We start from the raw sequence: 12647 nt of genomic DNA on the forward strand, positions 1-12647 counted from the left end.
TCCATTTGTGTCATATTTTACCAACTGTAGTGTAAAACAAACACATTTTATCTTTGAAAGTCAATCATTTACAAGGAGGATGAATATTTACATGAAATATCGTTATTTGTCATTTTAACAGGCCTTGCTGTTGAGTTTTAGAGAGCTGTGGGGGACTCTACTTTTGTCATTTTCTCTTAAGGCCGACTGTTCATTGTGTAAAAGCTAGATTTATGGGTTTCTGTGGGTTTAATTATGTATTCTGTTCTTTTGTTGCAGCGCTTTGTTTTAAATCGGCGCTCCTGTGTCTGCAAGACACCTAGTGGTCTAAAATAGCACCGAATAGACCAGTCTTATTCGGCAAACTTCGGGTGTTCTCGGTTTTTATTCGCATTCTGCAGTTTCTGCGAACGTGGCTGGTCACGTGGGATTTCAGTTTTCCGAGAACCCGCCCCGAATGAACGGAGACGCCATTTTGTTTCAGTTCGTCTTGGTGAGATAGTCGGAGAAATAATCTTAGCGCAACAATACTTTAAAGGTTTGTGTTCGACTATTTAAAGGACATACATTATGAACTAATTTGTATTTTTTATCTGTCATTGAATAAAAGTAGTGACTCAGTTGAGCGGCACTAGGCCTAGCTCTAGCGCTGCACAAAGTAAGCTAACATTTGGTTTTTCCTTTTTGCTAATTTAAGAGTTAAAATGAGTGGATGTCGCATCTTCATCGGCCGCTTGAGCCCGTCGGCCAGAGAGAAGGACGTGGAGAGGTTTTTCAAAGGATACGGACGCATTCGAGACATCGACCTAAAGAGAGGCTTCGGCTTCGTGGTGAGTGAGCAGCGGGAAGTGGGTGAAGCTCATGTTGCGGTTCTGCTAAAATGGACCGTGCGCTGCTAGACCCAAAATAAAAAAAAAAGTTTGGTGATGCAGGGATAAAGTAAGCTTCACACGTGTCCGTTAAATCCTGCTAACGAGTTTTGGTTAAACATGTTTATATCCGAGGCCTGCTTAACCTTTTTAGCCCTCCGAGCTAACTAGCGTTAGCCGATTTCTGTTAGCCCTTTTATTCGCAAGCTAACGGAACACCCTGCTGCATTTTATGATAAATGACCCGCACTTGTATAGCGCCTCTCAGAGTAAGGACTCCAAAGCACTTTACACTACAGTGTATCATTCATCCATTCACACGCACATTCACACACTGATGGTGATGAGCTACGATGTAGCCACAGCTGCCCTGGGTGGCACTGACAGAGGCGAGGCTGCCGAGCACAGGCGCCACCGGTCCCTCTGACCACCATGTAGTCTCGTAAGGTGATTGATTTAATTTTTTTAATAATAAAGCTTTCATGCATTGTTTCTAGTCACGTGTGACAGTTACTATAAATTATGTAGGGGGGACTTTTGCTCTCCCGTTCTCATCAAACCACTGAACAAGCATAAACATTTCGCAAAATCAACCAATTAGCGTGATGCCAAGGCAAAAATCCAATTATTTTTTTACTGCAATATCGCTAGGGGCTTATATAAAAAACACTTTATTAAGGCAAAATGTTTTAGAATTGTGATTATAATAATAATGTTTATAATTCATTTATTTTTGCAGGAGTTTGATGATCCCAGAGACGCTGAAGATGCTGTGTATGAGCTTGATGGCAAAGAGCTATGCAATGAAAGGTAGCAAATGTGTTTTTGTTCTGTGGTTTTAGAGGTATTAATTTACTTGGTGTATGAATTTATCTTGTGCTTTCAATCTTCAGAAACTCTATAGTGGTAGGTCTTTGAGCTGCATTTGGTAGACAAAAGTAGAAATCTAAATGTTAGGAGGTCCTAAAACATGTAATGTTTAAATGTAAACTGTTTGTACTCACCTCCCCTATGACAGGGTGACCATTGAGCACGCTCGCGTGCGTCTGCGAGGTGGTCGTGGCCGAGGCGGCGGTGGCGGAGGAGGACGTTTCTCTGATCGCTATGGTAGAGGCTCCCAAAACAGTCGAAGGTAAAAATCATGAGTTTACTGCTGGGAGCCCAGGCCCCCCCCCCCCCCCCCCCCCCCGCCCCCCCCGGATGTGATTACGATTTTTGTCTTCCCCGTAGGAATCCTCCACCGATGCGCACCGAGAACCGTCTGATTGTAGAGAACTTGTCCTCTCGCGTCAGCTGGCAGGTCAGTATTCTCTTTTAAAGCTCAAAAATTACAAACATTTTCACCCTCAGTTGTCTGCCTTCAACTAAGTAAACATATAATTATAGCTCTGGCTGCTAAAACAAAGCAACTGAGATTTTGTATTTATGAAATCAGATCAGTAGTAGTATTAGTGAGAAATGTTCAGTAATTTATGATTTAAGGCCTAAAAGAAGCAATGATCAGTATTTAATGCAGTTTAGTGAAACTCAGAGCAGTCACAACAAAAGAAAATCACCAAATTTGTTCTTGTTTTCGAATTTTAACCAATTCTTCACCCCTTTATTTGCCAGCCTGACTGTTGTGTCATATGGAAGAGCTCGCTTTTGGTGGAGTTAACCCCTTCTGGGTCCTTCTGTCTGGGTTGAGCCTGTGCTGTCAGCCAGTGTGTCCTACTCCTAGTTGATGCCTGCTGGTCATGTGAGCGCTCGCTCCACACTAGAGGCGCTGGCGGCCCTTCGCTCGCTCGCAACGCCTGCTGTGTGGTTGAGAGCGGGGGAGAGGAAACAGAGTTGGCAGAGAGAAAGCAGAGGAGAGAGCGAGAGTCGATGGTGATGATGATGGTGGTGGCGTATTGATCGATGGTTCGTTAATTTGAGGGGCTTCGATCGATATCCCCCCCTCCCTTCCCCCTGTGGTGTTCCCGCACATCGCGAGAGAGCGTGAGTTCCTCCCAGGTGCCCGTGGAAATATTCTGCTGTTGTCCTGATTATGGTGGGCTCGGGGAGCCTGCGGCCCACCCCAAAGTGTTCCGCTCTCAGGTAGTAGTTTCCTCTCTTCCACCCTGTTCACTCTCTTTACTGAGGTGGGGTGCCGAGGCAGGGGCGGTCCCGGCGCCGAGCCCTGTGCCCCCAAATGGGAAACTTGGTGCCAGATGCCGCCCAGGAGATGCCTCTGATGTTCAGTCCATGCAGATGGTCTTCATCTTTCTCTAGTGCATCGAGTGGTGCGTTCAAGGACCTCAAAGCTGTTTTACAAACCAATTAATCCTGTTATAACTGATTTATGTTAACATTTAATGTATATCTTATTCATTTTTATGTTGTATTTTATCGTTTTTATTTCATTAAAGCTGGTTGGTTGAACAGACTTTGATTTTCTTGGACCCATCCTCTTTATCTACAGTATTTATTTTTAATCTAACCATCTCTCTTTTTGGGTAAATCAATCCAGTTTTTTGTGCTTGTGTTCCGAGCCACTCCGAAAACTCACGCACGTTTACGTATGTAGGATCTGAAAGATTTCATGAGACAAGCTGGAGAGGTGACATTCGCAGACGCACACCGTCCCAAGCTCAACGAAGGGTAAAGGCATCTCCGGCGGCACCGTTGGATCAGTGTTTGTTTATTTAATGTGTAAAGTAACGCTCTTTTGTCTTTCCCCAGGGTGGTTGAGTTTGCGTCCCATAGTGATTTGAAAAATGCCCTTGAGAAACTGGCTGGAAAGGAAATCAATGGTAGGAAAATCAAGCTCATCGAAGCCGCCAAGAAGAGGTTTGTGTTTCAAAGCTGAATTAAGGTTTAAAAACCAGAGGAATTTTTATTTATTTGTTTCTCTTGTTTCTGTTTCAGGTCCAGAAGTCGTTCCCGCTCGGAGAGCTCGTCTCGCTCCCGGTCTCGTTCCCGTGGCCGCTCTCAGTCGCGTTCCCCTCGGCGTTCCCGCAGCCCCGCCAAGGCCCATCACCGCTCTCGCTCCCACAGTGGTTCTCCTGCAGGCGGCACCTCCTCCCCGAGCCCAAAGTCAAAGGAGCCCAACAAGCGCTCCTCCAAGACCAGTAAATCCGTCACCCCATCCTCCCCGCCGCCTGCTCAGAGAGCCTCCAACTCCCGCTCACGTTCACGCTCCCGGTCTCGCTCGCGCTCCCGCTCCCCTTCCACTGACAGCCAGCGCTAAAATGAGGAATCCAGCTCGTCCCTTCTCTGTTTTAGGTTGTTGTTGTTTTTGTTTGAGGGGGTGGTTTTCTGTGATGCTCTCGATTAGTTTAACTCCGATTAAATAATCCCCCTGAATCAGAACGTCTTGTTTTCTACGTCAGTAAAATAAACAAGTTATCAGGCTCAACAGCATCATTTCCTCCCAGAACAACAATCAGTTCTTATAAACGACGTGTTTCAGGATATTTAACGCATCACCCATCTTACCACAGCTGGGATCAAAGTAAACACTCAGCCTTTTATTTCTGTTTTAAGCACCAAAACAACTTTGGCAGCTTCTGTCTCAAGAATACAATTACTTTATTCCAGCAAGCAGCTGTAAGGTGAACACATTTCATGAATGCTATGCGTTAGGACTTGTAAAAAGATGCTGTGCAGGAAATGCATTTTTTGTTTGACATGAGTGTACAGCCCTTTGAGTGTTGTGATGTAATTCCAAGGATACTCGGTTGTGTGACTGACGTTTCCGCGGCTCTGACAAGACAAAGGTTTGGAAAACACTTTTTTTTTCTTTTTTTTTTGTACGTGAGGATTTTATTTTCAGTGAAAATAGATGTTTGTATGGTGTATAAAACAACTAGACTGAACCAATAAATCAGTTTTAACAAAACGTTTGCCTTTGTTGCTGCTGTGGTGGGACACAAACGACACGTTTATCACCTGCTAGATTTTAAATGAGTCAGAAGGTTCTTCAGGCAGCTAGTTTGGAGAGCTGCTGGTCTCCAGTAGCTGCTGGTTGGTATTCATCTGTGGATCAGAGACGTGGATCTTTAGCAAACTGCAGTAGAACTAGTCTGTGGACAAAGCTAAACAAGCTTTATTCTAGATGTCTGCAGCACCTAATGAGCTTTAGCAAGTACAAAATTAGCTGTATGCTTATTAATGCACTAAGAAACGTTAAAGGGAAGTATGTAAGACTTCTAACAGGATTGGCGCGTTCCTCATGAACCACTTGGACGTCCCCTCTGGTGGAGAATCCAAGGATTACGTGCAGCAAGTGCCAATTATTGTGATGTAAAATATAAAAATCATCCCTTAAGAGAAATTCAAATCAGGATATTACTGACCCTAAAGAGCAAGTCACCCCCTAACAGAATATTACTCCACTCTCACTTCCTGTTTGAAAAATGCAACAAATGCTGTTGCCTAGCAGACTAATGGGCCATTCCCATCTGTACCGGGTCGGCCCGGGCCGGGTAGCGTAGGTTGTTTACATATCTGGGTGGCCTGGTATTTTTCCGGGCCAACCAAGGCTCATTCTCAGCCCTCTTCTCGAAGGGGTCTGCTTCAGGCCGACCAGGGCCAACACACCCACTGCTGACAGCAAATTCACACCTTCCATTAGAGCAAGCCTCTGATTGGTGGGTAGAATCAGCCCACATGGGCTTAAGGCAAGGATGTGTGGAATCAACCGGGCCAGGCTGGGGCCGACTGGGGCTACCCGGCCCGGGCCGACCCGGTACAGATGGGAATGGCCCATGAGAGGGTGGAGCCGCTAACATACACACTGGCTCACAATGATGTGACATCATATGGTACCAGCTAATGATCTAGGGTACCTCTTAGCCAATAGCGATGGCAGATTTAAATTCAAATGCAGTGCAGAGTTTTTACCTGACAACGGCACAACACTGACAGTTTTAGGCAGAAAAAGTGCAAAGCTATTGACTACACGTGTCTGCAGCACGATTAGACATGCATTTATTACCAGAAAAGAAAAAAAAATGTTGATTTGGAGGTGACTTGCACTTTTAATCTGTTGGCCTTCCAAAGAGAGAAATGTCTTACTTGAATATAAGTTGTTAGTCTCACCTTTCTTCCTCTCTGTGAACCTTTTGTAGCACCTGAAAACCAAGATGAGCACCACCGCCTCCGTTAGCTGAAAGAAAATGTAGACCATAGGGAACAGGAACAAAGGCCCGATTACTGATGGGGGAAAGGCGATCTTCAGTATGGTGCTGCACAGCTGGATGTTCTGACAGCCTGTTTCCATAGCAACGGTCCTCCGCTCCCTAAAGGCGTTGGGGTAGACTTTTACATAGGCAATGGGCTCATACGGAGAGTGATGTGATCCAAAGCTCCCAAGCAAATCTGACTTACGCCTGGCTGAGTCTGAAGAGTGAGGAGATGACGTAACCGAAGACGTAGCCGATGAAGGGCATGAGTGCTCCAGTGGTCATGAGTGGGGGGGACAGCACAGCCAGCATGGACCCTCCGATTTCTATGCTGGCAATGACGCCAACTGCCAGAACTGAGATCAGCATTATACCCAGGCCCACCTGAACAGGAGGCCAATCAGACTCGGGATCAGTGTTTGTGTCTTCTATACAGCAACCAAAGGTTTTGATTTAGCTGAAGCCAGTTCACCACCATTCATTAATCCACCACACCCCTGCAAGCGTGCATTCACCTTAGTGATCATCTTGGAATACCGTGGTCTGTAGTGGTTGATGAGGATGCCGACACCGCAGGGCACCAGGATCAGGACCAGGGAGATGACGATGTCAACGTAAGGGATGGCTTTCTGCAGGTTGGAGAAGCCCTGACAGTAAGCGTAGAGCAGGAGAGGCATCATCCCCATAGCGAGCAGCGTGGAGCAGGAGGTCATCACGATGCTGCGGAAACATGTCACTACTTTTTTCTCTCTTTTTGGAGCTTTGTTTTATGTTGTTAGATGCAATAACCAAAGCAACCACCAGGCTCCGCCACTGAGTCATGTAAGACTTAGAAGGTTTTATATGGACTAGCCCCTTTCCCCCTGACTGATTTTATTAAATCACGGTCTATCAGTGGAATGCCGACCAGGGCCACAGATAGAGGAGACTGTGAGGTGCCTTACAGGCACACTGCTTTTGGCAAGACCACACTGTCCGTTAAGGGGACTGAATACTGGAATAGTCTACCACTCAGCATAAGAGACTCACAATCATACAGTTCCTTCAAATTCAAACTTAAACAATGGTTGAAGGAAAACCAAACCTGTATCCATCACTAATTTGTCCTCACAGTGGTGTTTTGTGTGTTTTCTTTCTGTTTTTCCTAGTTTTAAATATAATACTTTACTTTCTTTTATTGCTTTTATTACCTGCCTAGGGATGCAGATGTAAATTGGCACTGGTGCTACAGTCTGGCATATTTACTGATGCAATTTATTGTTGAAGTTCATTAATATGCACTGTCCCTATTAAATACAGAAATTAAATGAAAAAAATGAAAAGAACAGCAAAAATCTTCTACACGCGTTTGATTAAAATTTATGAGAGATGCAATTTCTATAGCAAGAACATTTTCACATTTTTATTTTTTCAATTGCAAATACATTTGGCAATAAACCTGATTTTAAATCGCCTTCTTCCACCTTTTTGAGTCAATTACTAGTAAAAAAAATATTTGTTTCTCACTTTTAAACACAACTTTGTTTTGTTTGTTTTTTTTGGCAATTTCTTATTTTGTCTCACAAACCGACAGTGATGATTGACAGTTTTAGAAAGAATCCATCTTGTAAGGGCTGTGCTTTAGTTGGTTTTATTGCTTAAATGATCGTGTCAAGCAGCCGCTCAGACATCAGATAGAGTGGGAATGTCCAGAACAACGGGAACACCATAAAGTACACTCCTGCCTCTACAAAAAGAACAAACATATGGGTGGGAGGACATAGGTGTTGATAGCAAAGGGGGTTGCTGTCATCTTATTATGATCATTTTTCTGTTTTATGACCCGAGTTGTGATGACCTGCTGGTCATTCAACTCTAATGATAAATGAGGTTGTTGAACTCTGCTGATTAAGGTCATCAGACAAGTCATCCTGTTTCTCTGCTTGTTTGAATCAAGGCAAACTAAGTAGCAGCTAGGTGCTAGTTACTAAGTGGATCAGTGATGGTTTAAAACTTGACTAATGCAACAAATTTGTTAAAGAGCAAGTCACCCCCTACCAAAGTATTACTCCACTCCCACTTCCTGTTTGGAAAATGCAACAAATGCTGTTGCCTAGCAGACAGAGAGAGTGGAGCCGCTAACAAGTACACACACACACAGGCTCACAACGACATTGTGACATCATATGGTACCAGCTAACGTTCTAGGGTACCTCTTAGCCAATAGCGATGGCAGATTTAAATTCAAATGCAGTGCAGAGTTTTTACCTGACAACGGCACAACACTGACAGTTTTAGGCAGAAAATTTAAATTTGAACAAAAATGCACTAAAGTACAAAACTACTGACTACACGTGTCTGCAGCACGATTAGACACACATTTATATAGTTTATCAGGAAAAAAAGTTGATTTGGGGGTGACTTGCTCTTTAACATTAGTTCATGCCAACACTAGTGATTAACCTTCCAGGCTGCTTGCACATGTGGGAGTTGAACCTGAGCGGAGGAGAAATCACAGTAGCTAGTTTTTCCAGTTGCAGCTTGTCATGTAAACAAAAACTCCAGTTTTTTTTCTGACAGGGAGGGAAACAAATAGCTAGCAGCAGCATATGTTCATCATCATAGCCTCAGATTTAAGAGATTAGGCTAATTTAGCAGCAGCACATGAGCAACAACTGCCTCCACACGAGTTACACCATTTAACACAATAAGACATGATCTGTGGGGGTAACCGGAGTACCCGGAGGAAACCCACGCATGCATGGGGAGAACACGCAACTCGACGCAGAAAGGCCGCAGCCGAGTTTCGAACCTGCAACCTTCGTGCTGCGCGGCAACAGTGCTAACAACTGCGCCACCATGCAGCCTATGGTGTGATCCATACAGATCTAAAAAATAAGTAATTTGACCTTTACTGTACAAGTGTGTGTGTGTACCTGAGATTCATGTCCCCTTGCAGAGCCAGAGCCAGGATGTTGGAGAGAGCTCCTCCGGGACAGCAGCCACAGATCAGGATCACCACAGCTGTCATTTCATCCAACTGGAGGCCCTGAAACACAACATGAAGGAGCAAACTGATGACAGCATGAGGGCTGTTCGAACAGCAGTCCTCGTAGGATAGGTGTTATTCATACTAATGAGCCTGCATGGGACTGTTTCTGTGTGGTTAAATATACTTTAACGCCTCGTTTGAATAAAGATGCAAACAAACTCTTGAATCTATATTTGAAGGTAAAGCTGCAGAACGGACCTTTGCCAAGCAGAAGGCGGTGAGAGGCATCACACCGTACTGGGACAGAATGGCGATGGCCACACCTTTAGGTTTCAGTATGTGATCCTGGAAAAGCAGATCCGTGAACAACCACGTTAACAATGATTCCCAAACACGTTGAAACAGACGGATTTGTGTGCTGCCGACCTTGATCTTGGACACCTCCATGGTGCATCCCAGTGAAACCATGGTGATGAACAGCACGAGGATCGTAAGTATGTTTACGACTTTGTCCATGGTAGGGCTCAGTAATGTTTGAAAGACCGAGGTAACGTTGGCCTCCGTCTGGTTGAAGGAAAAGCCGTCTTCATGCCAGAAATCAGCAGCCTGGTCCATGATGAGAGCGGGACTGGGTGTTCTGGGCTCCAACTGGAGACGCAAATAGATGGAGGCTCAAACAATCCCAAAACAGCAGAGCAAATAAAGCAGCTGAAAGTGTACGTGAAAATCATTTAAAGCTGCACAGACGACCGTTTAGTGCAAAGAAAAACTCACCATCCAACAGTTTGTCCGTCCGTCGTCTCTTGTTCCTTTTGTTCAGCTGACATAAGGAACAGAGGGTCAGCTGTTTGATAAGCACGACTTTCTTTAGTCAAGACCATGATAAGATTGGCCTCAGTCCTTTAGTTCAAAGTACAGTTGAGATTTTACAATAATCAGATCCTCTACGCTAATATTACACCATCTTTAGAGTCTTGGCATTCTTTTGTTGCAGAAATTGACGTCAAGGTGTTTTAAAAATCAACATTTTATAAGTATTTTAACTGAACATAATCAGAAAATCCTTCTTGTTCTCTGCTGCACTTAAAGCTGATTTTAAAACTGCTCACTAGGTTTAAAAAATGGATTTTTCATACTTTTTATTCACAAAAATGACAATAACGGTAAACGCAAACACATGAATGCATTCTAGAAAACTGGAGGGTGAAAGAGTTTTCCAGTCTTTGCAAAAGCAAAAGAGCATGTTGAAGGAGGTAGAAATCAGTTTTCCAAACTCCTGAGGATCATTTTTGTTTTTTTGAAGCTGTAAAACACAGAAATCAGAGCTTATCATCACCGAAAACCTAGATATGTTGCATTTGTGCGTCACTGAGCAAAACTCCACGGTAGTTGGTGCTTCTCAGACTCCTTAATGTTTCAGCTTCTATCTCCAAAACAAAACAAAAAAAATGAAATGACAACCACATCCTCCCTGCAGGCATGCACACACGCTGAACACTAATGTACTCTCACGTCTGTTTCACACTTCTAAATATGAGCGCCAGAGGAAAGAGTCTCGAGGAGATATGGAAGCGACGGTGAGAATTAGACACCTACTGAAGAGGTCAGGGGTGCAGAGAAGAAACACAGGAAAGCGATTTCCCCAGAAACAAGACCTGGTTGTAGTTTACACCTGACAGATGTGTCTGCTTACCTGCTGGATCGGGGAGTCCTCTCTACTCCTCTCTCCTGCACCAAACCTTTCTCTTAAATCTAGTCACAAATCACACCCTGACCTAGCTGTACCCAAGTGCCACCTAGTGCACCTCCTCAGGAGAGACCATCGTTTCACACTTTAACAGAACCAATGTCTGATTTCAGGAGTTTAAATTTAGTTTTTTAAGTGAGCAAAAATAATCAGCTCCTTAGGAATTTGTCCCATTCTTTTATAATGATGTATACTCCAAAATATTAAAATTAAAGCAGGAAACAGCTAAACGCATTTTCAAATTCCAATTTTCTAAAATGTCTACCTCTTTAGGAGGATTTGTACTTCCCTACCTCTTTAGGAGGATTTGTACCTTCCTACCTCTTTAGGAGGATTTGTACTTCCCTACCTCTTTAGGAGGATTTGTACTTCCCTACCTTTTTAGGAGGATTTGTACTTTCCTACCTCTTTAGGAGGATTTGTACTCTCCTACATCTTTAGGAGGATTTGTACTTTCCTACCTTTTTGGAGAATTTGTACTTCCCTACCTCTTTAGGATGATTTGTACTTTCCTACCTCTTTAGGAAGATTTGTACTTCCCTACCTCTTAAGGAGGATTTGTACTTTCCTACCTCTTTAGGATGATTTGTACTTTCCTACATCTTTAGGAGAATTTGTACTTCCCTACCTCTTTAGGAGGATTTGTACTTTCCTACCTCTTTAGGAGGATTTGTACTTCCCTACCTCTTTAGGAGGACTTGTACTTTCCTACCTTTTTAGGAGGATTTGTACTTTCCTACCTCTTTAGGAGAATTTGTACTTTCCTACCTCTTTTGAAGAATTTGTACTTTCCTACCTCTTTTCCCGAGTCTCCCTAGTCTCCAGTGTTTCCAGAGTCTACGTCACGAGTCTCCTGAGTCCCTGTGTCTTCCGAGTATGTGGTTCTTGTGGACGTCTGGTATCCGCCCCTTGGGGGGGGGGGGGGGGGGGGGTAGGTACTGTCACGATCTGCTCCTACCTCCCTCTGACTCGGATGGATGGATGGATGGATGGATGGATGGATGGATGGACCGTGTTGCATCTGTGGAGCCAGAATGTGGTGCTGAAAGTTAACATCAAATAACTTTTCAGAAACAAAAGACTTTGATGAATGTATGAACATGCAGCAAAGGAAAAAAAACAGCTGGAAACCATTTAGAGGTGTATATTTGTTTCGTAGTGAGGAAATAGTTTAGAAGGGGGCAGGGCTTAAACATTGTTCTGCAGCCAGTCACTAGAGGCAGTGTGGTAATTTTTGGCTTTAACTTCCAAATTAGGGTCTAATTTTTTATGTTCTTGAGAGACTAAAGGAGAGTCAATTTTAGAATCCACCCAGCAGTGCGCCATCATGTGGTGAAAAGGCAAACTGCAGGCTATCATTATTAGCTTAATAATGTGTCTGCACTTACTGTAAATCCATTATGAGTAGAAATACAGCACAGACGGCATTCTGTTTGGAATAATTTATCATGAGTCATGAAAAAGGCGGCGTCAAACTCAAACACCTGAGATGTTCCTTTTCCAGTTTGGCGCCAGCATGGAACCGGTTCTGTTCTGGTGAGTTTCAGTAGTTCAAGCAGCTTTTAGATCCAAAATCATTAAGTAAGACGAGCACATGGCATCTGATCTGCTGGTAAAATTTACTTTTATGAAGCTATTTAAAATCTTAAAACATCGGTACCTTTTGTGCTATTTTGCCAGCATAGAAAATTTAAAATTGTGCAATGATACAATCTTCATATTCAGTATTTTCAAGGCTTGTTTTTAAAGTCCCGTTTGAATCCAGCTGCTTGGACTGCAATTCATTTATGAGTCATTTCCAGTGACTCAGTCTAACCGTGACTCACATATTAGGGGGCTGAAGCTACCATGTAGGCTCTGAGAGAACCTCCTGAAGCCCATTAATACCAGAAGTTGATCAAAATAATTCAACCTTAATAAAATTCAACACAAAT

General features: G+C 43.7%; 2 protein-coding genes across 3 annotated transcripts; one reads left to right on the forward strand and one right to left on the reverse strand.

Annotated features, from left to right (window-relative positions):
- The first annotated feature begins 374 nt into the window (after nt 1-374).
- srsf5b (serine and arginine rich splicing factor 5b) lies at nt 375-4710 on the forward strand. Of its 2 annotated transcripts, XM_015942202.3 has the most exons (8): nt 375-517; nt 677-809; nt 1588-1658; nt 1867-1980; nt 2079-2148; nt 3397-3470; nt 3552-3659; nt 3738-4710. In XM_015942202.3, exons 2-8 carry the CDS (start codon nt 684-686, stop codon nt 4057-4059), a joined length of 885 nt encoding a protein of 294 aa, XP_015797688.1. In that variant the 5' UTR covers nt 375-517; nt 677-683; the 3' UTR covers nt 4060-4710. The 2 variants fall into 2 exon arrangements, with proteins under 2 accessions (XP_015797688.1, XP_054604856.1); XM_054748881.2 differs by lacking the exons at nt 3397-3470; nt 3552-3659; nt 3738-4710 and adding an exon at nt 2460-3251.
- Nucleotides 4319-10958, reverse strand: slc10a1 (solute carrier family 10 member 1). The gene is made up of 9 exons (XM_015942201.3): nt 10660-10958; nt 9741-9786; nt 9393-9614; nt 9225-9311; nt 8911-9023; nt 6511-6715; nt 6201-6379; nt 5913-6112; nt 4319-4847 (listed from the first exon to the last, which is right to left on the reverse strand). Exons 2-9 carry the CDS (start codon nt 9741-9743, stop codon nt 4792-4794), a joined length of 1065 nt encoding a protein of 354 aa, XP_015797687.3. The 5' UTR covers nt 9744-9786; nt 10660-10958; the 3' UTR covers nt 4319-4791.
- Between the last annotated feature and the right edge of the window lie 1689 nt (nt 10959-12647).

This window comes from Nothobranchius furzeri, chromosome 2, assembly GCF_043380555.1.
Source record: "Nothobranchius furzeri strain GRZ-AD chromosome 2, NfurGRZ-RIMD1, whole genome shotgun sequence".
In the NCBI taxonomy this organism is placed as follows: Eukaryota; Metazoa; Chordata; class Actinopteri; order Cyprinodontiformes; family Nothobranchiidae; genus Nothobranchius; species Nothobranchius furzeri.

Excerpts from the sequence above, each read along its gene's own strand:
- srsf5b (XM_015942202.3), top strand. The coding sequence starts at position 684 with ATGAGTGGATGTCGCATCTTCATCGGCCGCTTGAGCCCGTCGGCCAGA. Across the intron at positions 3,471-3,551 it reads CGTCCCAAGCTCAACGAAGG|GGTGGTTGAGTTTGCGTCCC; the intron begins GTAAAGGCATCT and ends GTCTTTCCCCAG. Across the intron at positions 3,660-3,737 it reads ATCGAAGCCGCCAAGAAGAG|GTCCAGAAGTCGTTCCCGCT; the intron begins GTTTGTGTTTCA and ends TTTCTGTTTCAG.
- slc10a1 (XM_015942201.3), bottom strand. Across the intron at positions 6,113-6,200 it reads CTCTTCAGACTCAGCCAGGC|GGAGCGGAGGACCGTTGCTA; the intron begins GTAAGTCAGATT and ends CAACGCCTTTAG. Across the intron at positions 4,848-5,912 it reads GTTCACAGAGAGGAAGAAAG|ATGAATACCAACCAGCAGCT; the intron begins GTGAGACTAACA and ends TCTGATCCACAG.